The sequence below is a fragment of the Oncorhynchus kisutch genome, linkage group LG22 (assembly GCF_002021735.2).
Source record: "Oncorhynchus kisutch isolate 150728-3 linkage group LG22, Okis_V2, whole genome shotgun sequence".
In the NCBI taxonomy this organism is placed as follows: Eukaryota; Metazoa; Chordata; class Actinopteri; order Salmoniformes; family Salmonidae; genus Oncorhynchus; species Oncorhynchus kisutch.
The window spans coordinates 5,828,141-5,855,643 of record NC_034195.2 but is presented as its reverse complement, the minus strand read 5'-3'; the positions used below and the strand labels follow the sequence as shown (position 1 = coordinate 5,855,643).

The following is a 27,503-nucleotide window of genomic DNA, read 5'->3' as shown; positions in this document are numbered from 1 at the left end:
GCACACAGATCAAATGAGTAGGAGGACCTGCTCCAACAGATAATGAGTATGTTTACATGCGCAGGAATAATTCCATATTAAAACAGATTACGGCAGATTATTTAAAAGTCATGTAAAACGCCTTAAATTTGGTTATCATAATCGGCATAAGGTCCATTTCTAAATAAGCATACGCCAATTGAAACCTGTTTTTCCCGCGCAATCTTTCAAAATTACTAAACAGTTAAAAAATAATTATAAAAATTGGCATTCCAGCAGTGTTTCTCATCGAATCTAACAGAGCCAGCACAGGTAGCGCAAGCCTCCCTCTTTAGTGCGAGTGAAGTGAGTTTGAAACAACTGAAATGTATCTTAGAAGTAGGTTTTCACATGCAAACTTCATATGTATGTTTACCTAAAATAACATGGTGACTGTGGTAGAAAGTTTATTTTAAATGGTTGATTTTCGGGAATTTATCAGAGTGCCATCAGGTAGCCTTATTTCAGATGTGTCCATGTAAACAGGATTATTATGGAAATCGTTCTTGCAAAGAATGTAAACGTTTTAATCTAACCATTATTATTAATCTGACTATCCACAATAATCACGTTGTGTGCATGTAACCGTACTCAACTACATTGTGTCTGTTAAAGTCCTGTCTCTGGTTGGGACACTCAGAGACTTGTCACGAAGCCACTCCAGCATCATATTGGCTGACGCTTAGGTTCTTGGTCCTGTTGGAAGGTGAACCTTCACCCCAGTCTAAGGTCTTCAGCGCTCTGGAGCAGGTTTTCATAAAGGATCTCTCTGTACTTCGCACTGTTCATCTGTTCCTCGATCTTGACTAGTTTCCCAGTCCCTGCCATTGAAAAGAAATCCCCACAGCAAGATGCCGCCACCACCACGCTTCACCGTAGGGATAAGTGCTAGGCGAAAGAGTTCAACTAGGTTTTAGCAGACCAGAGAATCTTGTTTCTCATGGTCTGAGTCTCTGCAGAGACCTGAAAATAGCTGTTCAGCAACGCTCCCCATCCAACCTGACAAAACTTGAGAGGATCTGCAGAGAAGAACGTGAGAAACTCCCCAAATACAGGTGTGCCAAGCTTGTAGCGTCATACCCAAGATGACTGGAGGCTGTAATCGCTAGCAAAGGTGCTTCAAAAGTACTGAGTAAACGGTCTGGATACTTATGTGAATGTGATATTTCAGTTTTTAAATTTGCAAACATTTCTAAAAACCTTAGTGATCATGAGGTATTGCGTGTAGATTGATGAGAATTTTTTTTAAGCAATTTTAGAGTAAAGCTGTAACGTAACAAAATGTGGCGAGAAAAAAATCAAGGGTATGTATAAAAAAAACTACGAAATAAATAAAAATATACAGCACCAGTCAAAAGTTTGGACATACCTACTCATTCAAGGGTTTTGCTTTATCTTGACTATTTTCTACATTGTAGAATAATAGTGAAGACATCAAAACTATGAAATAACACATATGTAGTAACCAAAAAAGAAACAAAAAAAAAAAGAGTTAGAAAATCAAATATAAAATATATTTTGATTTGTTTAAGTAGCCACCCTTTGCCTTGATGACAGCTTTGCACACTCTTGGCATTCTCTCAACCAGCTTCATGAGGTAGTCACCTGGAATGCATTTCAATTAACAGGTGTGCCTTGTTAAAAGTTAATTTCTTAATCCGTTTGAGACAATCAGTTGTGTTGTGACAAGGTAGGGGTGGTTTACAGAAGATATTTTAATTAACCTTTTTACTAGGAAAGTCAGTTAAGAACAAATTCTTATTTACAATGACAGATAGCCCTATTTGGTAAAAGATCAAGTCCATATTATGGAAAGAACAGCTCAAAATAAGCAAATAAATTACACTATTCATTTAAAAGACATGAAGGTCAGTCAATACAGAAAATGTCAAGAACTTTGAACTTTTATTCAACTTCAAAGGATAAATTGATTAGAGTTAACTGCACCTCAGATTGCAGCCCAAATAAAAAGTAACAGACCTAACAACATCAACTGATCATAGGAGAATCAGGCCTTCATGGTCGAATTGCTGCAAAGAAACCACTACCATCTCTGTACTTTGCTCTGTTAATCTTTCCCTTGATCCAGACTAGTCTCCCTGTCACAAAAAAATATCCCCACAGCATGATGCTGCCACCACCATGCTTCACCATAGGGATGGTGCCAGGTTCCCTCCAGGTGTGACGCTTGGCATTCAGTCCAAAGAGTTCAATCTTGGTTTCATCAGACCAGAGAATCCTGTTTCTCATGGTCTGAGAGTCCTTTAGGCAAACTCCAAGCGGGCTGTTATGTGGCTTTTACTGAGGAGACGCTTCCATCTGTCATCTCCCTGACCAAGGCCTTTCTCCCCCGATTGCTCAGTTTGGTTGAGCGGCCAGCTCTAGGAAGAGCCTTGGTAGTTCCAAACTTCTTCCACTGTGTTCTTGGGGACATTCAATGCTGCAGCAATTTTGGGTACCCTTCCCCAGTTCTGTGCATTAACACAATCCTATCTCGGAGCTCTACAGACAATTCCTTCAACCGCATGGCTTGGTTTTTGTTCTGACATGCAGTGTCAACTATGGGACCTTTAATATAGACAGGTGTGTGTGCCTTTCCAAATCATGTACAATCAACTGAATTTACCAAAGGTGGATTCCAATCAAGTTGTAGAAACATCAAGGATGATCAATGAAAACAGGATGCAACTGAGCTAAATTTCAAGTCTCATAGCAAAGAGTCTGAATACTTATGTAAATAAGGTATCTTTTTTTTCTTCACTTCGTCATTATGGAGTAGTGTGTGTATAAAAAAAATATATATTAAAAAAATATCTATTTCAAAATAAGGCTGTAACAAAAATGTGGGAAAAAGTCGAGGAGTCTGAATAATTTCCGAATGCACTTGTATATACACAGTACCAGTCAAAAGTTGACACTCACTCGTTCAAGGGTTTTTCTTTATTTTTACTATTTTCTACATTGTAGAATAATAGTGAAGATATCAAAACTATGAAATAACACACATGGAATCACGTAGTAACCAAAAAAAAGTGTTAAATAAAAACATATTTGATGACAGCCTTGATGACAGCTCTGTAGACTCTTGACATTCTCTCAAACAGCTTCACCTGGAATGCTTTTCCAACATTCTTGAAGGAGTTCCCACATATGCTGAGCACTTGTTGGCTGCTTTTCCTTCACTCTGCGGTCCAACTCATCCCAAACCATCTCAATTGGGTTGAGGTCAGGGGATTGTGGAGGCCAGGTCATCTGATACAGCACTCCATCACTCTCCTTCTTGGTCAACTAGCCCTTACACAGCCTGGAGGTGTGTTGGGTCATTGTCGTGTTGAAAAACAAATTATAGTCCCACTAAGCGCAAACCAGATGGTATGGCATATCGCTGCAGAATGCTGTGGTAGCCATGCTGGTTAAGTGTGCCTTGAATTTTAAATAAATCAGACAGCATCACCAGCAAAGCACCCCCACACCTCCTCCATGCTTCACGGTGGGAAGCACACATGCGGAGATCATCCGTTCAACTACTAGGCCTCTCACAAAGACACGGCGGTTGGAACCAAAAATCGCACATTTGGACTCAGACCAAAAGGCCAGATTTCCACCGGTGTAATGTCTATTGCTCGTGTTTCTTGGCCCAAGCAAGTCTCTTCTTATTATTGGTGTCCTTCAGTAGTGGTTTCTTTGCAGAAATTCAATCAATAAATCCCACAAATATACTTTTAACAAGGCACACCTGTTAATTGAAATGCATTCCAAGTGACTACCTCATTTAGCTGGTTGAGAAAATGCCAAGAGTGTGCAAAACTTTTGACTAGTACACTTTCTGTGTGTGTGTGTGTGTGTGTGTATGTATATATACAGTTGAAGTCGGACGTTTACATACACTTAGGGTGGAGTCATTAAAACTTATTTTTCAACCACTCCACAAATTTCTTGTTAACAAATTATAGTTTTGGCAAGTCGGTGAGGACATTTACTTCGTGCATGACACAAGTAATTTTTCCAACAATTGTTTACAGACAGATTATTTCACTTTACTGTATCACAATTCCACTGGGTCAGAAGTTTACATACACTACGTTGACTGTGCCTTTAAACAGCTTGGAAAATTCCAGAAAATAATGTCATGGCTTTAGAAGCTTCTGATAGGCTAATTGACAACATTTGAGTCAATTGGAGGTGCACATGTGGATGTTTTTCAATGCCTACCTTCAAACTCAGTGCCTCTTTTGCTTGAAATAATGGGAAAATCAAAAGAAATCAGCCAAGACCTCAGAAAAACAATTGTAGACCTCCACAAGTCTGGTTCATCTTTGGGAGCAATTTCCAAACACCTGAAGGTACCACGTTCATCTGTACAAACAATAGTACGCAAGTATAAACTCCATGGGACCACGCAGCCGCCATACCGCTCAGGAAGGAGACTTGTTCTGTCTCCTAGAGATGAACGTACTTTGGTGCGAAAAGTACAAATCAATCCCAGAATAACAGCAAAGGACTTTGTAAAGCTGCTGGAGGAAACAGGTACTAAAGTATCTATATCCACAGTAAAACGAGTCCTATATTGACATAACCTGAAAGTCCGCTCAGCAATGAAGAAGCCACTGCTCCAAAACTGCCATAAAAAAGCCAGACTACGGTTTGCAACTGCACATGGGGATAAAGATGGTACTTTTTGGAGAAATGTCCTCTGGTCTGATGAAACAAAAATAGAACTGTTTGGCCATAATGACCATCTTTATGTTTGGAGGAAAAAGGGAGAGGCTTGCAAGCCGAAGAACACCATCCCAACCGTGAAGCACGGGGGTGGCAGCATCATGTTGTGGGGATGCTTTGCTGCAGAAGGGACTGGTGCACTTCACAAAATAGATGGCATCATGAGGATGGAAAATTATGTGGATATATTGAAGCAACATCTCAAGACATCAGTCAGGAAGTTAAGGCTTGGTCGCAAATGGGTCTTCCAAATGGACAATGACGCCAAGCATACTTCCAAAGTTGTGGCAAAATGGCTTAAGGACAACAAAGTCAAGGTATTAGAGTGGCCATCACAAAGCCCTGACCTCAATCCTATAGAGAATTTGTGGGCACAACTAAATAGCGTGTGCGAGCAAGGAGGGCTACACACCTGACTCAGTTACACCAGCTCTGCAATGCTATCAAATACTAATTGAGTGTATGTAAACTTCTGACCCACTGGGAATGTGATGAAAGAAATAAAAGCTGAAATAAATCAATCACTCTCTACTATTATTCTGACATTTCACATTCTTAAAATAAAGTGGTGATCCTAACTGACCTAAGACAGGGAATCTTTACTAGGATTAAATGTGAGGAATTGTGAAGAACTGAGTTTAATGTACTTTGGCTAAGGTGTATGTAAACTTCCGACTTTAACTGTATATTTTTTTAACATACTGAAATGACTCTGGGCCTTTGTATTTGATCCAACCAAGAATGTTGTCCTTGGTTATTGTCAATGAGGTGCTAATGGTAACTGGTTAATATGCAATCCCATACCATTATCAACGGGCTCAAACAGTAAGCCTACATATAGTACACAGAGGATGAGAAGAGATAGGGATAGTGAGAGGAATTACTTTCAGAACGACATGCATTGCAGACAACAAAGCACTCTCCCAAACGCACGCGGGCACACTGTTGTGGCTAGTGTTCCCTGATTCTAAGTGCAGTATAACATCCCTCATCATTCTGAATAGGGGTTAATGGCAGCAGTGGTTACAGTGAGTGCGGAGAACAAGGAGGAGTGAACCTCTTCCTTTATAAGGGACAGGGGGGGGAGGCGCGTACTGAGTGTCATTCAAGCTGGATTCCCTTTGGAGAGATAGAAAGGAGGGAGGAAAAGAGATAGGGAGGAAAAGAGTTAGACGCATGGAGGAGGGGGGTGTTCACAAAGTAAATGTGAAATCTACTAGGCTGGAGTGGGCTTAGTGAATAAGGCTAATTCAATCTGTGTATTGGGCTACAGACACACACAGCAATGACACAGGAGGTTTCGCCACAAACGCGTCATAGACACAGCAGAGCAGATCACTACCTTATGCATGGTCGATAAAATGGACAGATCAGGGCATGATGTCTGTGTGTGTGTGTGTGTGCCTATAACCCAGCCATAAGCGTCTCACTCACATCTCCAGGACAGTCTTGAGCTGCTCCAGTTTACCCTTCTTCTCCTCGATCTCACAGTCCGTGTGCTGCCCCAACTCAGCCAGTAGGAGCCGGGCAATGTCCAGCACCTCCTATACACACACACACACACACACACACATCAGTCAAACTAATTTGTCAAAGTGCTTACCAGCAACCAAAGCCTTAACAAAGAGCAAGTGAAGGCAACAGTGGCCAGGAAACACTTCCAGATGGAAGAGACATTGACGAACAGGATTAGAAGTAGAGGCCATACACAGCACTACCATATTGTCGTAAATAGAGTTCCACTCAACAGAGGAACACACTGCAGGTTCCTGGGTTACAGGCAAAGAAGAGATACTTGGACTGACCTGTAGCTGTTTGGGCTTCTTCAACTTCAGTTTCCCTGACTTGTACCCTCCGTACTTCTCAAACAGCTCAAAGAACCTGAAAAAAGACGCAACGGAAACAACATTGAGACACAACGGGACTGGGGAAGGTGATTTACAAGTTGTATTTGTTATATGACGTTGATCAGAAAGTCATTAAACGTTGTGTGTCAAATTCTGTCCACTGGGAATGGGGAGAGGGGGCATTTGAGGAGCAGGCGATGTATCCACTGGGAATGGGGAGAGGGGGTATTTGAGGAGCAGGCGTGGTGTCGACTGGGAATGGGGAGAGGGGGCATTTGAGGAGCAGGAAACAGGAAGATGTACAGACTCACAGAGGGTGTCTGACTTCCATCTTCATTTTCTGTTTGGGGGTGCGGTCTCCGTGGCGGATGATGGCGATGACACAGCGCAGCTCCATCCTGCGGGACAGGTGACATTAAGGTTGCAAAGCTTTGGATAACTTACCAAAGTTACTGGAACACTCAGTAATTTATACTTGAAAAACACACAAACATACAGTTGAAGTCGGAAGTTTACATACACCTTAGCCAAATACAGTTAAACTCAGTTTTTCACAATTCCTGACGTTCAATCCTAGTAGTAATTCCCTGTCTTAGGTCAGTTGGGATCACCACTTTATTTTAAGAATGTGAAATGTCAGAATAATAGTGGAGAGAATGTTTTCTTTCAGCTTTCATTTCTTTCATCACATTCCCAGTGGGTCAGTATTAGTATTTGGTAGCATTGCCTTTAAATGGTTTAACTTGGGTCAAATGTTTCAGGTAGCCTTCCACAAGCTTCCCACAATAAGTTGGGTGAATTTTGGCCCATTCCTCCTGACAGAGCTGGTGTAACTGAGTCAGGTTTGTAGCCCTCCTTGCTCGCACATGCTTTTTCAGTTCTGCCCACACATTTCTATAGGATTGAGGTCAGGGCTTTGTGATGGCCCCTCCAATACATTGACTTTGTTGTCCTTAAGCCATTTTGCCACAACTTTGGAAGTACGCTTGGTGTCAGTGTCCATTTCGGAAGACCCATTTGCGATCAAGCGTTAACTTCCTGACTGATGTCTTCAGATATTGCTTCAATATATCCATTTTCCTGCATCATGATGCCATCTATTTAGTGAAGTGCACCAGTCCTTCTTGCAGCAAAGCACCCCCACAACATGATGCTGCCACCCCCGTGCTTCACGGTTGGGATGGTGTTCTTCGGCTTACAAGTCTTGTACCGGTTTCTTCCAACATCTTCACAAGGTCCTTTGCTGTTGTTCTGCGATTGAATTGCACTTTTCGCACCAAAGTACATTCATCTCTAGGAGACAGAACACGTCTCCTTCCTGAGGGGTATGACGGCTGCGTGGTCCCATGGAGTTTATACTTGCGTACTATTGTTTGTACAGATGAACCTGGTACCTTCAGGCTTTTGGAAATTGCTTCCAAGGATGAACCAGACTTGTGGAGGTCTACAATTTTATTTCCTGAGGTCTTGGCTGATTTCTTTTGATTTTCCCATGATGTCAAGCAAAGAGGCACTGAAGGTAGGCCTTGAAATACATCCACAGGTACACCTCCAATTGACTCAAATTATGTCAATTAGCCTATCAGAAGCTTCTAAAGCCATGATATAACTTTCTGGAATTTTCCAAGCCGTTTAAAGGCACAGTCAACTTAGTGTATGTAAACTTGAATTATGATACAGTCAATTATGAGTGAAATAATCTGTCTGTAAAATTTTTTTGGAAACATTACTTGTGTCATGCAAGTCCTCACCGACTTGCCAAAACAATAGTTTGTTGTTGTTGTGGTTGAAAAAAAGAGTTTAAATGACTACAACCTAAGTGTATGTAAACTTCTGACTTCAACTGTGCCTATATACACATAAATTCATCAAAAAAAGAAACGTCCCTTTTTCAGGACCCAGTCTTTCGATAACTCCAAATCCAAATAACTTCACATATCATCATTGTAAAGGATTTAAACACTGTTTCCCATGCTAATAAACAATTAATGAACATGCACCTGTGGAACGGTCGTTAAGAGACTAACAGCTTACAGACAGTAGGTAATTAAGGTCACAGAAATGACATCTTAGGACACTAGAGGTCTTTCTACTGACTCTGAAAAACACCAAAAGAAAGATGCCCAGGGTCCCATCTCATCTGCGTGAACGTGGATTAGGTATAATGCAAGAAGGCACGAGGACTGCAGATGTGGCCAGGGCAATAAATTGCAATGTCCGTAATGTGAGACGCCTAAGACAGCGCTACAGGGAGCCAGGACGGACAGCTGATCATCCTCGCAGTGGCAGACCATGTGTAACAACACCTGCACAGGATCGGTACATCCGAACATCACACCTGTGGGACAGGTACAGGATGGCAGCAACAACTGCCCGAGTTACACCAGAAACGCACAATCCCTCCATCAGTGCTCAGACTGTCCTCAATAGGCTGAGAGAGGCTGGACTGATGGCTTGTAGGCCTGTTGTAAGGCAGGTCCTCACCAGACATCACCGGCAACAACGTCACCTATGGGCACAAACCCACCGTCGCTGGACCAGACAGGACTGGCAAAAAGTGCTCTTCAGTGACGAGCCGCAGTTTTGTCTCACCAGGGGTGATGGTCGGATTCGCATTTAAGGGTTGATGGTCGGATTCGTCGAAGGAATGAGCGTTACACCGAGGCCTGTACTCTGTGCGTTACAGGGAAGACATCCTCCTCCCTCATGTGGTACCCTTCCTGCAGGCTCATCCTGACATGACCCTCCAGCATGACAATGCCACCAGCCATACTGCTCGTTCTGTGAATGATTTCCTGCAAGACAGGAATGTCAGTGTTCTGCCATGGTCAGCGAAGAGCACGGATCTCAATCCCATTGAGCACGTCTGGGACCTGTTGGATCGGAGGGTGAGGGCTAGGGCCATCCCCCCCCCAGAAATGTCCGGTGAACTTGCAGGTGCCTTGGTGGAAGAGTGGGGTAACATTCCACCAAGAGTGGGGTAACATCTCACAGCAAGAACTGCAGTACTTAATGCAGCTGGTGGCCACGCCAGATACAGACTGTTACTTTTGATTTTGACTCCCCCTTTGTTCAGTGACACATTATCCCATTTCTGTTAGTCACATGTCTGTGGAACTTGTTCAGTTTATGTCTCAGTTGTTGAATCTTGTTATGTTCATACAAGAGGTTGACCGATTATGATTTTTTCAACGCCAATACCGATGCCGATTATTGGAGGCCCAAGAAGGCCGATACCGATTGAATTGGCCGATAAAAAAAAAAATCTATTTGTAATAATGACAATTAAATTAACACTTATTTTAACTTAATATAATACATCAATAAAATCAATTTAGGTTGTAGTTATTATAGGACTATTTCCCTCTATACCATTTGTATTTTATTAACCTTTGACTATTGGATGTTCTTATAGGAACTTTAGTATTGCCAGTGTAACAGTATAGCTTCCGTCCCTCTCCTCGCTCCTCCCTGGTCTCGAACCAGCAACACAACGAGAACAGCCACCACATAGAAGCAGCGTTACCCATGCAGAGCAAGGGAAACAACCACCCCAAGGCTCAGAGCGAGTGAAGTTTGAAATGCTATTAGCGAGCGCCAAGTAGTCAGCCATTTCACTTCGGTCACACCAGCCTCATCTCGGGAGTTGATAGGTTTGAAGTCATAAACAGCGCAATGCTTGACGCACAACGAAGAGCTGCTGGCAAAACGCACTAAAGTGCTGTTTGAATTAATGTTTACGCGCCTGCTTCTGCCTACCACCGCTCAGTCAGATACTTAGATACTTGTATGCTCAGTCAGATTATATGCAACACAGGACACGCTAGATAATATCCAGTAATATCATCAACCATGTGTAGTTAACTAGTGATTATGATTGATTGTTTGTTATAGGATAAGTTTAATGCTAGCTAGCAACTTACCTTGGCTTACTGCATTTGCGTAACAGGCAATCTCCTTGTGGAGTGCAACGAGAGAGAGGCAGGTCATTATTGCGTTGGACTAGTTAACTGTAAGGTTGCAAGATTGGATCCCCCGAGCTGACAAGGTGAAAATCTGTCTTTCTGCCCCTGAACGAGGCAGTTAACCCACCGTTCCTAGGCCGTCATTGAAAATAAGAATGTGTTCTTAACTGACTTGCCTAGTTAAATAAAGATTAAATAAAGGTGTAAAAAAGTACAAAAATAAATCGGCGCCCAAAAATACCGATTTCCGATTCTTATGAAAATTTGAAATCGTCCCTAATTAATCGACCTCTAGTTCATACAAATATTTACACATGTTAAGTTGGTGAAAATAGTTTACATATACAAACGCACACACACAGTATAAATGTATTATATACGTGTCAATACTGTCCATGAGTCTCTAGTGGATAGACCATATGATTAACAATATAATTATTTTCAAATAATTCCACAACTCTTCCAACTATTTAATTTCAACTCTTCCAACTATTTGTTGAACACTTTTGTGGTTAATACATGATTCCATGTGTTATTTCATAGTTTTGATGTCTTCCCTATTATTCTACAAAGTAGAAAACAGTAAAAATAAAGAAGAACCATAGAATGGGTAGGTGTCCAAACTTTTGACTGGTACTGTATATTACAGGCCACACAGAGGGCCAGAGATAATTCCAGACACCTGTGATAATCTGAAGTACCCAAAAAGGCCACAAGAAGTCATGTCATAAAATTCCCCCAAAAACCTTGAAAGTTATCACATGCTGATAGTTTACTGGTAAACTTAGAAAGCTTCCAGTAATGTACCCTCCCTTTGCAACTCTAGGTGACATTACTGATTTTTTTATTGTATTCATCCTTTATTTAGTCAGGAGAAATCCTGATGAGGGTTAAAAAAAACATAGGCAAATGGATATGGAAAACAGTGTTACACCTGGTATGAAGCAGGATCCTCTAGGAATACGTGACTCAAGACTGTGTTAGCCCAATGAGCTATAAAGCCTTGGAGTTTGCTGCGGGAGCTAACACAAGTCTTCAAGTTTCAAGAGAGGTTAGCCATCACGTGAGTATAGTTCACTAAACCACCTCTGTTAGACGACATCTAGTAGAAAAGAGCAGGAAGAGGAGAGAAAAGAGCAGGAAGAGGAGGAGAGAGAAGAGCAGGAGAGAGAAGAGCAGGAAGAGCAGGAGAGGAGAGAGAAGAGCAGGAAGAGCAGGAGAGGAGAGAGAAGAGCAGGAAGAGAAGAGCAGGAAGAGCAGGAGAAAGAAGAGCAGGAAGAGCAGGAGAGAGAAGAGCAGGAGAGAGAAGAGCAGGAAGAGCAGGAGAGAGAAGAGCAGGAAGAGAAGAGCAGGAAGAGCAGGAGAAAGAAGAGCAGGAGAGAGAAGAGCAGGAAGAGCAGGAGAGAGAAGAGCAGGAAGAGCAGGAGAGAGAAGAGCAGGAAGAGCAGGAGAGAGAAGAGCAGGAGAGAAGAGCAGGAGAGAGAAGAGCAGGAAGAGCAGGAGAGAGAAGAGCAGGAGAAAGAAGCAGGAGGCGGAAAGGAGGAAGAAAATGAGAAGAGTACTCACATGGTTCCTGAGGTGGTGGGGACTATAGGTATGTCCTCAGCCTCCATGGGGATGGACCAGGGGATGTGGAACTGAGGGGCCAGCTCTCGCATCACCATGTTCCTGTGCGGGGTACAACCAATGGAGTGAGCTAGAGCAGTGTTTGGGTTTTGAAAACGAATAGAGCGTGAGTTTGTAACCTGTCCAATTCAAGGAATGACATATGGTTTTAGATACCCAGCTGATCCTTGAGTGTCAAAGTGTAAATCAGGGGTTAAGCTGTAAGGATGACCGATAGTTGACCCCTCAGCATGACAGCTAGCCGCACCTACCCCAAGACCTTGGCACAGTCGTCATAGTACTTCATGGAGTTCTTCACAAAGCTGAAGCCATTGACGTCACAGACGAATGAGTGGCCATTCGCTCTCAAGAGGTCGAAGCCACACACCGTTTGCTGGGAGTGGAAGAATGCGTCAGTCAGCCATTCAAACTGAATGTAGCCAAATCAAGTCAAGTGCTTCTTAAAGTGCTTCTTAAAGTTGCAATATGCAGAAAATCACTTGGCCATTTCCTGGTTGCAAAAATTGGAATAGTTTGTCTAATTTCAGTCTGTGACAAAACAAGCCATGCATAGTGTAGAAAATCATTGTACCATCTAAACCATTGTGAAATATAGCATTTTCAGCTGTTTGAAGCTGGTGTACAACACCAAAAGTGAAAGACGCAAAAGCATAGGAATAGCACACAGTGCTGCCACTAACATTTCCCCCCTCGTGCTGATCTACTGCTTAGACTGAGAATGACGTTCTATAAAACTCACATTTCTATGTGAATTTGGTCAGATCGCCCCAAATATTTAAAGACGGCTCCTACCTTCATCTTCTTTCATTCATCTGCACTGATCAGAAAATACATCAGTGGCTTTCACCTATCCGGCTCCTACACAATCATTGCAGACGAAGGAAATAAGACGAGGTTGAGGAGAGGAACCATCTTCAGACTATCGGGATAGTTTTAAGAAGTTTAAAGGCTTCCGGTTGATTTGGAGAGAAGAGTGGTCTGATCGGTTGAAAAGCCTCACCTTGAAGGCCAGGCAGACCTTGCGGGCCACCAGTTTCTCCATGGCGGTGAGCATGACAGGGTAGCGGATCTCCTTCCCCTCGCTGTCCCGCTCTACCTTACCGTCCAGGGCCGGGGACTTCCTTGCCTCAGCATGGGCATAGTCAGGACCCACTGTGTATACCTGATACGACATCTTATTATACACACAGTCAGGTCCCAGTGCTCACCTGATATCATATCATACTAGCAGTACTCCGCCCTTACGGGCAGTACATCATTGGGTATGAATCATTTCTTTGATTTGCATCAAACACCTTTTTGGATAGGCTATACCAGTATTCTCAGCTCCCGAGCATTTTAAAAACTCCCATAGGCCTATTTCCCCTGAGATCATTGTTAATTGTGCACTTATTTTCGCTTAAAAAAAAATTCTGCTGGCCTACCATGGGTCGGCATGTAGCCTAGTGGTTAGAGCGTTGGACTAGTAACCGGAAGGTAGCAAGATCGAATCCCCGAGGTGACAAGGTAAAAATCTGTCGTTCTGCCCCTGAACAAGGCAGTTAACCCACTGTTCTAGGACGTCATTGAAAATAAGAATTTGTTCTTAATCAACTTGCCGAGTTAAATAAAAAAATACAGTAGGCCTCCAGACTAACATTTCCCCCCCTCGTGCTGCCACTAACATTTCCCCCCCTCGTGCTGCCACTAACATTTCCCCCCCTCGTGCTGCCACTAACAGTTCCCCCCCCCTCGTGCTGCCACTAACATTTCCCCCCCTCGTGCTGCCACTAACATTTCCCCCCCCTCGTGCTGCCACTAACATTTCCCCCCCTCGTGCTGCCACTAACATTTCCCCCCCTCGTGCTGCCACTAACATTTCCCCCCTCGTGCTGCCACTAACATTTTCCCCCTCGTGCTGCCACTAACATTTCCCCCTCGTGCTGCCACTAACATTTCCCCCCTCGTGCTGCCACTAACCACTAACATTTCCCCCCTCGTGCTGCCACTAACCACTAACATTTCCCCATCGTGCTGCCACTAACCACTAACATTTCCCCATCGTGCTGCAACTAACATTTCCCCCCTCGTGCTGCAACTAACATTTCCCCCCTCGTGCCACTAACATTTTCAGATGATGGCGCCAGCCTATGATCACGGCCACGCAATAGAACAAAAATAAGAATCATGTTATGAAGTCATTCACACTGCTATTGCCATGGTATGATTCAGGAAATCATTTGTTACATCTAAACAGGTCCAAGCAGGAGACGAGAACACACGGCTCGCACACCAGCACACACTTAAGATGATACCTTGACATCAGTGCCGTCCGTTGGCATGAACTCCTCGTATATGTAGGAGCCAGTCTTCCTCACACAGCTCTCTGGGGAGTACACACTGCTGCGGCTCCCTATCTACAGGAGAGAGGGGATCATTCATATGCTTATGAGAGTGCTTGATTCCGCCTGACAGATGGGCAGGGTTTGCACTTTTGGGACGATTTCCATGGGTTTCATTCGGTCAGGCAAGACCAATCAAGTGCAGCTACAATATTTCAAATGGAGGGATAAAAGTTGGAGTACCGAGTGGGTATAATTGAGTATCAGACCTTTCTGCATGGCATGGCTCCTAAAGCTTCCGCCCCCTCCGCTATCGTTTCAACAGCATGACCCACTTGAAGCCAACTGTACCGCCCTAGTCCCTCAGTACCTTTCTGAAGAGTCTCTGGCTGCCCCCTCCAGCTGAGGTGGGGTAGTAGATGTAGACATTGTGGTCCTCTGCGCAAACGGGCTTCTCCACAAAGGGCTTGGGGAACACCTCCCCGTTCACCTCCACATGATCCTCCCCCTCGACCAGGTTACATTCTGGGAGGCAGACACACACACACCAGTCCTTTAGAGACAGCATTCAATCAGGGTCTAAAAAAAGCACACTTGAATGAATGCCCCATTCCAAATTGGACTATAAAACCCTATTCATAGGCGCAATTTAGATCCGAAAGGACCCTTCATCTTCAATAGAACAGGCCTACAACTATGCAACCCTTTAAAGCAGCGGTCGCCAACCTATGGTGAACCCGTCAATTCTGGTCTTCATTTTGACAGTTTGTTGAAAAAGTGCTATAATTTGGGTATTTTAGTAGTACATCTAGCTCTTTTTGCCCCTGGCGGATCCATTCCACTGAAATCGTGACGTAGAGGCACCTTGAGAAAGTTCCTATACGTCATCTCAAGACGGTATGAAATACACCCCCTTCTAGATGTGCTGGGTGGTACCACCTCAAGGTTTACTATGAAAGCAGGTGACAGCATGCCTTATTTGGCAATGGTCCCGGTTAGCGGAGTAGGCAAATTTTTTTTTTTTTTTGCATGATGCTTCCTTGACTAGACTACTGACGTTACACAAAATGTTTGAAAAGCCAGTAAGGCCCATTTCCGTGTCCGGCCAATGTTTTTGTTTGCCTTTTCATACGCAGCTGTGCTTTTACGAAGGGGGGGGGGACATGTATGAGGATTATACATTTATATTCTTAGCTCCATCCATCGTGACAAGAAATACATGACAAATTTGTCATGTCAACAAGTATTTTTTCCCGAACCACCGACTGATCGGGTGACAGTCCACTAAAACAGGGGGCTGATAGTTCAAAATGGTTGGGAGGATCATTTTTATTTTTCAAATCCTTTATTTACAATATTCATCCCACACCTCTACCCCGGGAAAAGTTCAAGCATACCTGTGCTAAGGTTCGCCCCGGTAGTAGTTGTAACTTTTTTTTATTACAAGAGCAATCGGTGTGAATTTGACCATTGGAAAAATGAGCTACCGCGTAAATACTGCAACGCGGGTTGGATTGAGCCCCTCATCTTCAAGGCGATGATTGCACTTTTCTTCCCAACACGCAATGAATGTGAATTTCAAAAGATTTCCTTTGCACACCACGGCAATAGGCGTCAGGAACTCAGTGCCTTCCCACTGTGAGCTAACTACCCAGAGCCGTATTTGCTCGCAATGCACATCCATTTCTTATTCGACTGTGCGAGTGGACTTTGATAAGTATGCTTTAGTGAGAGTGTTGTTACAACTACATTTACAGACAAAGGGGTTTAAGTTTGTTTCTTTTCTCATCTTGGCTCCCAGAAGCAAAACGTGCATCCACGCAAGCCAGCTGATCGATTTTAAACGGTAACAGTCTGTCACAAGAGACTAGTTGTGTTGTAACACTCACCTTCAGGTCTGTCTGGGTCTCGGGTTAACACAGCATAACGAGGAAGGTCAATCCCCTCCTCCTGCAAGATACGATACACCTCCCTCCTGAAGGGGACGTGAGACAAAACGTTTACGACGGAGCAAGTCAACAGACTCCGAGACAAAGTAGGAGCAAGAAGTTGAGCGTGTGTGTTCCCCGGTATACCTGTCTTGTATGTAGTACTGCATGTTCAGGTCATTGATGAGAAGTGGGTTTCTGAGGTTGGCGTACTCTACCGCTTTGTCCAATGGGAAACCTACAAAGCCACCCCCCATACATGCATTCATATACACAGAACACAACCATATAATTACAGGATATGGAAGAAAATTCCTCAACCATTACATTGTCGTTCCATTGGTCTGTATACTGGTGTCCTAAATATATTTCCATTTCCCCATGTTTATTGTCCTTTTCTCCTAAGATGTACCCCATTTACCTCATGTACCCCATTTACCCCATGTACCCCATTTAAACCAGGACAAGTCAGACGTACACTATGACTAAACATGAGAAAGACGGGAATGACTGTGTTGGGTATGTACAGATAGTATTCCGTGTATACTTACTGTATATTGGCGTGCATATACATTATACACGTTAATCTGTGCAATGGGCGTGCGCACGCCAGTACCTGATGCACGTAATCGTATGCGGTGGGTGCACATACGTACGTTCGTTTGTACCTTTGGAGTGGAAGGAGACGAGGCAGTCGCACAGGGGCCATTTGTCCACAGGCTCGTTGAGGATGACCTCCTCGGGGAAGATGACCACGGTGATGTACTCAAACTTACACAGCCTTTCCATGATCTGGGTCATGGGCTTGGACTTGGACTTCTTCATCATGGAGCAGATGCCCACCACGATCTGCCTCTCTGGAGGCTGGGCGAACAGAGAGGAAGGGAAAGAGGTCACTCCGCATCTTACTGTTTGTAATGTGCTGTACATGATGTGATTACTTGTGCGAGGTGAAGCCTAAGCCAATTTTCCATCTTTCCTCTGTCCGGGTCATCTGTCCTCACCTTCTTCTCAAAATGCATTGAAGGAGAAGGTCTGAGGAGAGGGACCTTGGATCTTTATCTCCAATGCGGTTTGAGGAGGTGGCGAGGAAAGAGGAAGCAAAGTAGGAATCAAGTAAAGACGAATTGGGAAAGGGCCTCTTTCTCGCCGCCTTCATGCACCCACTTACCGAGTCGTAATCCTCATCATCCTCTTTTCCCTGCCCCTCCTCCTCTCCTTTTCGCACCTCTCCCTCATTCTTCATGCCTCCTTCCTCTGGGCCTTGATGACTTTCATAGGCAAACACAGACGTGGGATTCCCACTCTGGCCCCACCCCTCTCCTCCAGTCTCTGACATTGACAGAGTGGGGACGTCACTCAAACATCTGCCACTCAAAGTTCCGGCGCATCTTTGCGTGCCAGTACACAGTAGGAGGGTGTGCGGTAATAAGAGGGAAGGCTCAGATCACCTTACCGACAACAGGGAGTAGGCACTGGTGATGCCTTTTTAAAATGCCCCTCAGGGGTTGATGAAGGTGTAGCGAATTGGAGTAGGGCGAGGGGAAAGACTCAGGAGGGTGGAGACGGTGGTCTGGGTGCACCAGGTTTATATAGAGGACAGTGCTGAGGTAGTAATTCGAGGGGTGGGTTCTCATGGGTTAGGAAGCAAGCTCTAGGGTGTTGACTTGGGGTGAGGTAAGTAGTCAGGGGTGAGGTAGGTAGAGGACAGAGCCCGAGTTGGGGAAGGAGTAACCTCCCTGTGTCAGGAGAGCGGTCTCATTCTGAAAAGTGGCATCACTCTGGCCTGAGGAGGATGAGATGAGCGGATCACAAAAGGTTCCTCCACAGTCTCACCATCAGTCACCACCTACAGGACAACACAGAAAGGCAGAAGCAGATAATGGCACTACTATGGTACAGAACATGTAAAAGATAAAACCCTGTAGAGACATGGCTCAGTGCTTGTTACAACGTCAGCAGGCTGTCTAATAATGCTGCCTCGTCTCTCTACACTCAATGTGTTTGGGCAATTCCACAGTAACGGAATTACACTTTTCAGTCTTCTCAGTTCGCTGCAGCTAGCGACTCAAACGGGACAGTTTTACCTCAATCTCTTCATTCGAAGACTCAAATCATGGACATTCTTACTGACAGTTGTGGCTGCTGTTGTGATGTATTGTTGTCTCTACCTTCTTGTCCTTTGTGCTGTTGTCTGTGCCCAAAAATGTTTGTACCCTGTTTTGTGCATGTTGTGCTGCTGCCATGCTGTGTGGTCATGTGTTGTGCTGCTTCCATGTTGTGCTGCTGCCATGCTGTGTGGTCATGTGTTGTGCTGCTTCCATGTTGTGCTGCTGCCATGCTGTGTGGTCATGTGTTGTGCTGCTTTCATGTTGTGCTGCTGCCATGCTGTGTGGTCATGTGTTGTGCTGCTTCCATGTTGTGCTGCTGCCATGCTGTGTGGTCATGTGTTGTGCTGCTTCCATGTTGTGCTGCTGCCATGCTGTGTGATCATGTGTTGTGCTGCTTCCATGTTGTGCTGCTGCCATGCTGTGTGGTCATGTGTTGTGCTGCTTCCATGTTGTGCTGCTGCCATGCTGTGTGGTCATGTGTTGTGCTGCTTCCATGTTGTGCTGCTGCCATGCTGTGTGGTCATGTGTTGTGCTGCTTCCATGTTGTGCTGCTGCCATGTTGTTGTCATGTGTTGCTGCCATACTATGTTGTTGTCTTAGGTCTCTCTTTATGTAGTGTTGCCTCTCGTGGCCTTTTGGTAGGCCATCATTGTAAATAAGAATACGTTCTTAACTGACTTGCCTAGTAAAAATAAAAGGCTAAATTAATACAAATACACTGACAAATTTGAAGAAATACCATAGTATTCACTTCAGAGGTTTTGCAGACTCCCTTGAAAAGGCTCACGGTCACGTGCATCTTTAGTCAACAATATTTCCCTCCAATGACAGAATTCAATGACTACACTAACCCCAAAAAAATACAACTCAGGGAATCAAACATTTTGGCTTGTATCTCGTAAATACCAGGTTTTTAAAAATAAATAAAAAAGTAGACTTGAGTGTAAATAAAAACATAACCAAGAGTAGGACTTGTCCTCAGTCAGTAGCCTGCCAGAACTGGTTCCTGTCTCTTTTAGCAATGCCCTTCCCCGCCCACCAATCAAAACAGCTGACTTCCAGGGAAAATCTCCAGAAACAGCCAGCCTAGATCATATCACCGCTCACAGAAGCCAGCCAAGAGGCTCATAAGGCACTTCCTACACAAGGCCATGACCGATAGGGCCTTGGTAGTTGGGAACAGATTCCAAAAATTGTCAGATCCCAGTCACACTCCCAGGACAGAAAACTAATTTCACGATATACTATATCACGCTATAGAATGCTAGCACAGACAGCTCGTGTCCACACGTATATCAACTTCGTCACACAAAACGTGTGAACATGGGTAAGTCTGGTCCCCAGAATAGCCTGCCCTTTACTCAGTGTGTTGAAAGGGGAAGAGGCATAAGAGGAGGCGGAGCGAGGAGGGTGGCCGGTAGAGAGCATATTGGGTGCAGAGGCCTACTCTAGTAACGGCAAACAAGCATAACTCCTCGCTCTCCTCGAAGGCGTTGACAGGCCACACTAAACCATGTGGAAGCCCATCTTGGCCACCCGGGGTCAGGGAAACACACTCGGGAAAATAAACAAACTCATAAATACACAGCTACAACAACAGTGTAAAGACAGTCGGCGCCGCCATCCTCCCTAGACACACAGTAGTAAGGCTATTTTGGCATTGAGTGACTGGGAAGATCGGACTACTGAAGCGATAACAATAAATAAAAACTACAGTTTGTCAGGAGTTTTGAGTGTTAAGCCCATTGTCTGTCTGTCGGCACAACACTTGCCTTGTTTCTCATCTCCAATCCTCTGTTCCTCACTGTGCTTCAGTCATCCCCTTTGCCTCGTCATCAAATGTTTCTCGGATTCTTCATTCAAAAAAAGCCACTGCGTCCTTTGACGCCTATGACTAACAAACCAAAAGGCCTGATTGAACACGTCCCCATCTCCCTTTGGCATCGCCCAACCCACCATCTGACAGCGAGTCACTTCCGCCACCCGAATTTGGGCGGCCCCAATAAAAAGGCCTTTAACCTTTGAGACCGTATCCTGTAGAAAGTCAGGCCACACAGTTTATGATAGGGGTGGAATCATTAGCTGAGCGCTCACAAAAAAAGCCTCTATCACACTCAGTGAGAACAGGCCCAATGACACAGGAAATGTCTCTGCAAATAGGAGGAGCCACATACTGTCCATTTAGGGTCTTTCCTTTTCATACAGGGAGTGAAGAAGACTGCAAAGACAGGCACAGTCAGAGTATTGTCGTCTGCCAAATTGCCATTTACTTGTGAATTTTGAAGCCAGCATGGACGTGTTTACAATGAAAACACAAAGTATGCCACCATATGCCTAGTGAGTCATATAGCCTAACACTTACTATCAGTGCACGGAGACTGAAGAGCCTGTCAGTGCAGGTGATCAGTTTGTTATCAGCGAAGCCTCTAAATCATTAAATGAACTGTTAATGATTATGTTCAATAGTCTGGAGTAGACTGGAGGACTGAACCTGTCGAAGGCCAATACCTCATTCCCCATCCTCGGCCACCAATCACAAAAATAGCCAAAACCCACAAGTTCTCCATATCCCAACACTCCCTCACTCTGAAGGGGCAGTACTGCAGAGGACAGACAATACATGAGGAATGCATGACAAATAATTACTGTACAAACAAAGATGCCCTCTGGGTCATTCAATCTCATGACTCTCTTTATTTTCATAACTTCATTGTGTGAATTGTTTGCATTTGTTAGTGTACAGTGCAGTCGGAAAGTATTCAGACCATTTGACTTTTTCAAAATGTTGTTACGTTATAGCCTTATTCTAAAATGGATTTTTTTTAAATAATTATATATACATTATATAAAATAAAAACACATACATACATACATACACACACGCATAGAAAGATCTCAATCTACACACAATACCCCATGAATTCAAAACAGGTTTTGTTTGCTGATGTATTGAACAAAAAAAACTGAAATATCACATTTACATAAGTATTCAGACCCTTTACTCAGTACTTTGTTGAACCAACTTTGGCAGTGATTACAGCGGAGTCCTCTTGGGTATGACGCTACAAGCTTGGCACACCTGTATTTGGGGAGTTTCTCCCATTCTTCTCTGTAGATCCGCTCAAGCTCTGTCAGGTTGGATGGAGAGCGTCGTTGCACAGCTATTTTCAAGTCTCTCCAGAGATGTTCGACCGGGTTCAGGTCCGGGCTCTAGCTGAGCCACTCAAGGACATTCAGAGACTTGTCCCGAAGCCACTCCTGTGTTGTCTTGGTTGTGTGCTTAGGGTCATTGTCCTGTTGGAAGGTGAACCTGCACCCAAGTCTGAGGTTCTGAGCGCTCTGGAACAGGTTTTCAACAAGGATCTCTCTGTACTTTGCTACGTTCATCTTTCCCTCTAGCCTGACTATTCTCCAAGTCCCTGCCGCTGAAAAACATCCCCACAGCATGATGCTGCCACCACCATGCTTCACAGGGATGTTGCCAGGTTTCCTCCAGATGTGACACTTGACAATCAGGCCAAAGAGTTAAATCTTGGTTTCATCAGACCAGAGAATCTTGTTTCTCATGGTCTGAGAGTCCTTTAGGTGCCTTTTGGCAAACTCCAAGTGGGCTGTCATGTGCCTTTTACTGAGGAGTGGATCCGGTCTGGCCACTCTACCATAAAGGCCTGATTGGTGGAATGCTGCAGAGATGGTTGTCCTTCAGGGAGGTTCTCCCATCTCCACAGAGGAACTCTGGAGGTATGTCAGAGTGACCATCGGGTTTTTGGTCACCTCCCTGACAAAGACCCTCTTCCCCCAATTATTTATTTATTTATTTATATACATATGTACCTTTATTTAACTAGGCAAGTCAGTTTAAGAACAAAATCTTATTTACAATGACGGCCTACAACGGACCAATTGTGCACCGCGATATGGGACTCCCAATCATGGCCGGATGTGATACAGCCAGGATTCTAACCAGGGTCTGTAGTGATACCTCTAACACTGAGATGCAGTGGCTTAGACTGCTGCGCCACTCGGGAGACCTAAAATAAGTAGCAGCGGCGGGACTGCTCAATTTGGCCGGGCGGCTCTAGCTCTAGGAAGAGTCTTGGTGGTTACGAACTTCTTCCATTTAAGAATGATGGAGGCTACTGTGTTTTGGGGACCTTCAATGCTATAGAAATGCTCTGACATGCACAGGGACCATATTTAAAACAGTTGTGTGCCTTTCCAAGTCATGTCCAATCAATTGAATTTACCACATGTGGACTCAAATCAAGTTGTAGAAACATTTCAAGGAAGATCAATGGAAACAGGATGCACCTGAGCTCAATGTCAAGTCTCATTGCAAAGGGTCTGAATACTTATGTATATAAAGGTATTTCAGTTTTTATTTATAATAAATTAGCAAACATTTCTAAAAACCTGTTTTTGCTTGGTCATTATGGAGTATTGTGTGTAGATTGATGAGGGGAAAAAAATAATTTAAATCAAATTTTAGAATGAGGCTGTAATGTAACAAAATGTGGAAAAAGTAAATGGGTCTGAATACTTTCCGAAAGGACTGTATATCAATTCCCCATTACATATATCACCAGTAGTACATTTACTGCTAATTCCTATCATTTCTAATCTACAATGTTTGCTACTTTGGTTAATTAAGGTAATTATTTTTAAGGCATTCAGATGTATTATTCCAGTCTTCCTGTTCTCATTGCCTGAGTGGACATATTGTTTGCAGAGTGCACAAGCTATGCTTCACTTGTGAGAAACAAGTTTGTTTTGCAGTATAACTGCATTTCAAGTGCAGTTAACTGCATTTCAAGTGCAGTTAATCTGCATTTCAAGTGCAGTTAATCTGCATTTCAAGTGCAGTTAATCTGCATTCAAAATATATCACAGTTGACTGCGGTTACTGCAGTTTCAAAAGCCAGTCTGAGAGGAAGTGACCTACCTACATTACACAAGAGAAAAGCAAGGAAATTGTCGAACACTGAAACAGAAGTCAAAATAGCCACGAATGTTTAACTTTTTTTTTTTTTTATCGTTTGGAAATACGCTTCGGAAGCGGTCTGTCACGAATGGTTCGTGTATGTTCCTGTCAAGAAAGTGTGCCGCTTTTCAATGAACTCTACTGTGTACACTGTGACAACCTCGCCTCAGTGCCTAACGTTAATTATTTAGCCTGGCAATACATATTATAACGTAGACCACTGCAGCCTATACTTCGTTACAACGTAACTAAGTACACTTCACATTACAGCCAACCGCAATATCGATTAAGAATAGTGTAAGAAGTGTTGCGGTCTTAAAATACAGTTACTTACTTATTGATAATTTGAGTTATAACCAGCTGTCAAGTTCTTTGTCCTTTGATAGTTGTTTTGTTGTGCAACCGCGAAAGTTGAGCACCGCAATGTTTTTCTTCTTCTTAAACTTGTATTGGCGGATCGCAACCGTGAGGTCTATACACCACCACCTACTGTACTGGCGTGTGATGCCGGCCACGGCCTCCCTATTCATCAATTCAGCTTATCTAGCGCTGTTTACACCTACTGTTCCAGAGTGTGACTATATTAAACTTCGTAGAAAAATTGCCCCCCTCAACTAACCCTACACCCGTTTCCACTACTTGGCCCTATCTGATCCTACACCAGGGGCGGCAGCCTGGGACGACAGGATACTATCGCTCAACACAGCTTGTAACTATTGTGTAGTTAAACCTGATAGCCCCAAGTACTTCTCTGCAGCTTCCAGCACCACAGCAATTTACGTGTTTTACATTCCATTTCTGTGGGACAGTTGATAACCATTGCTATGAATGCTAAATATTCAACATTACTGTAGCACATGTTATTCATATCACATTTTATTGCTCTCTGCCTCTTAGGCTTCCTCACCCTGGACGCATCTTCCTCTACCACTCTCTTCATTGCCTCAGTATATGACACCTTCTGTACTACTCTGATCCTGGCAACCTCAACATACGTTTCTCTCAACCGACACTGCTGATCTCCAGCACCACGGGTACCCGTACAGTTAACACACAAACCTCTTCCACCGGTATTACACAATCCATTGTCTCATGCCCTCCTGCACACTCCTCACATATAGGAATCTCCCTATAACACACTACTGCAACATGACCATACTGCAACATGACCATACTGTAAGCTTGTCACCTAAAACACTGATGTGGCTTCGGAAAACAAAAGCTCTCACATCCTAACCTAACTCTGTCGGGTAAAGACTCTGCATCAAAACTCAGAAGAACAGACAATGTCTTCTCTGTCTCACCACTCTCTTCACCAGGTCTACGTAGCCGGCAATGTTGTTGATGGGCTTCCACTTTCCTTTGAAGCAGGACGCTTAATAAGTGACAACAAACAACAAATATACTGTATAAAGATAACTTTATCCCACCACTTAACAATATGAAAGCAGATCTAATTAAATGGAACAATCTTCCCATTCTTCAATCCAAGATGGCATTGCAGTGTGGACGTGTTTGTTGTTTTCTTCATCATTTTGGATATATTTCAATCTCTTTTTCCATTTTTAAATTAAATATACCTTCCAGCAAACCGTCTCACCCAATGTGATACGAATATGCTATTTTTATACCTTACAGCTAGAATCTCTATCAGGAGCTAGCCATCAGAAGCTAACCAGCTAATTAGCTACTAGCTATTAAGTCATTGTTAGCCACTGCTAGCGGCCTTTACCTTTAGCTCAGACACCAGCCGCTTTTAGCCTGGATAATACCTGCCAGTCTGCACAGCGCGATATCAACCATGAGTATAACGGACTGCATTTCTCCACTACATCACTGGATTCCTGCCATAAGCTCTGGACCATTACACGGGATCATCGCAGCTAGCTAGCTGCTACCGAGTGGCCCAGCCCGAAGCTAGCCTTGAGCCAGGCCCATCTCTCAGCCTGCTCAGTGGACCCTATTATTACTCGGCTACACAGCTGATGCCTCCTGGACTCTACACTAACACGACTAGAAGCCACTACATCACCAGGTTGCTACTGTAAGCTCTGGACCTTTGCACCGGATCATTGCAGCTAGCTAGCTGCTACCGAGTGGCTATAGTGGCTAACGCCCTTGTCACGAAGCTAGCATCAGTTAGCCTCGGGCCAGGTGAATCTTCCAGCTACAATTATTATTTTTCCAACTGGCCTGGACCAATTGGCAATTGGTGAAGACGCTTCTGCTAGCCCCGGCCTGCTAACTTTCTGAACGCCGTGTCTCCCGCTCGCCTAGCGTAGTAACGACTACTTATCGGCTTCCCTGTGCTATTGCTGTTCACTGGACCCTATGATCACTTGGCTACATAGTTGATGCCTGTTGGACTGTTCATTAATCACGGTACTCCATTTTGTTTATTGTGTTTATCTGTCGGCCCCGGCCTCGGACTGTGTGTAGTTAACTGACCTTCTCTGCCCATTCATTGCCATTTTACCTGTTGTTGTTTTCTTTGCTGATTAGCTGTTGTTGTCTTACGCGTTGTTGTCTTAGCTAGCTCTCCCAATCAACACCTGTGATTGCTTTATGCCTCGCTTTATGTCTTTCTCTAATGTCAAAATGCCTTGTATACTGTTGTTTAGGGTAGTTATAATTGATTTATTTTACTGCGGAGCCCTTAGTCCCACTCAACATGTCTCAGATAGCTCTTTTGTCCCACCTCCCACACATGCGGTAACCTCACCTAGCATAACTAGTGCCTCCAGAGATACAACCTCTCTTATCGTCACTCAATGCCTAGGTTTATCTCCACTGTACCCGCACCCTACCATACCCCTGTCTGTACATTATGCCCTGAATCTATCCTACCACGCCCAGAAATCTGCTCCTTTTATTCTCTGTTCCCAACGCACTAGATTACCAGTTCTGATAGACTTTAGCCGTACCCTCATCCTACTCCTCCTCTGTTCCTCGGGTGATGTAGAGGTTAACCCAGGCCCTGTGTCCCCAGGCTCTCTCATTTGTTGACTTCTGTAATCATAAAAGCTTTGGTTTCATGCATGATAACATCAGAAGCCTACTCCCTAAGTTTGTTTTACTCACTGCTTTAGCACACTCGGCCAACCCTGATGTCCTTGCCATGTCTGAATCCTGGCTTAGGAAGGCCAACAAAAATTCTGAAATTTCCATCCCCAACTACAACAACATTTTCCGTCAAGATAGAACTGCCAAAGGGGGGAAAATTGCAATCTACTGCAGAGATAGCCTGCAAAGTTCTGTCATACTTTCCAGGTCTATGCCAAAACAGTTCGAGCTTCTAATTTGAAAAATGAATTTCTCCAGAAATAAGTCTCTCACTGTTGGCGCCTGTTATAGACCCCCTCAGCTCCCAGCTCTGCTCTGGACACCATATGTGAATTGATTGCCCCCATCTATCTTCAGAGTTTGTTCTGTTAGGTGAACTAAACTGGGATATGCTTAACACCCCGTCCATCCTACAATCTAAGCTAGATGTCTTCAATCCAACCCAAATTATCAAGGAACCCACCAGGTACAACCCTAAACCGCAAACATGGGCACCCTCATAGATATTATCCTGACCAACTTGCCCTCCAAATACACCTCTGTTGTTTTCAATCAGGATCTCAGCGATCACTGCCTCATTGCCTGCAAGCAGGCCTTTCTAATCGTCCTGGCCCGGGTATCCTCGAAGAATATTGACCTCATCCGGTCAGTAGAGGATGCCTGGTTGATCTTTAAAAGTAATTTCCTCACCATCTTAAATAAGCATGCCCCTTTCAAAAAAAGTTGAACTAAGAACAGATATAGCCCTTGGTTCACTCCAGACCTGACTGCCCTCTACCATCACAAAAACATCCTGTGGCGTACTGCACTAGCATCGAATAGTCTCTGCGATATGCAACTTTTCAGGGAAGTCAGGAACACAGGCAGTTAGGAAAGCAAAGGCTAGCTTTTTCAAATAGAAATTTGCATCCTGTAGCTTTAACT

At 44.0% G+C, this 27,503-nt stretch overlaps 1 protein-coding gene across 14 annotated transcripts in view; it reads right to left on the bottom strand.

Moving 5' to 3' along the window:
* The window catches only part of LOC109867834 (inositol hexakisphosphate and diphosphoinositol-pentakisphosphate kinase 1), a 68,964-nt gene extending 44,988 nt beyond the window's left edge, over positions 1–23,976 (bottom strand). For 6 of the 14 annotated variants that reach the window (XM_031801167.1, XM_031801170.1, XM_031801172.1 and 3 more), the window contains exons 1-13: positions 23,851–23,975; positions 17,596–18,273; positions 17,081–17,288; positions 16,572–16,662; positions 16,386–16,471; positions 14,867–15,021; positions 14,470–14,571; positions 13,176–13,337; positions 12,427–12,548; positions 12,116–12,217; positions 6,896–6,982; positions 6,543–6,618; positions 6,172–6,281 (exon numbers count right to left, since the gene is read on the bottom strand). In XM_031801167.1, coding sequence (XP_031657027.1) covers positions 6,172–6,281; positions 6,543–6,618; positions 6,896–6,982; positions 12,116–12,217; positions 12,427–12,548; positions 13,176–13,337; positions 14,470–14,571; positions 14,867–15,021; positions 16,386–16,471; positions 16,572–16,662; positions 17,081–17,288; positions 17,596–17,763 — 1,469 coding nt within the window. In that variant the 5' untranslated portion in view covers positions 17,764–18,273; positions 23,851–23,975. Of the gene's footprint in view, positions 1–6,171; positions 6,282–6,542; positions 6,619–6,895; positions 6,983–12,115; positions 12,218–12,426; positions 12,549–13,175; positions 13,338–14,469; positions 14,572–14,866; positions 15,022–16,385; positions 16,472–16,571; positions 16,663–17,080; positions 17,289–17,595; positions 18,274–23,850 lie in introns of all 14 variants that reach the window. The other 8 variants (XR_004204787.1, XM_020457156.2, XM_031801168.1 and 5 more) reach the window with 2 other exon arrangements.
* Positions 23,977–27,503: the final 3,527 nt, after the last annotated feature.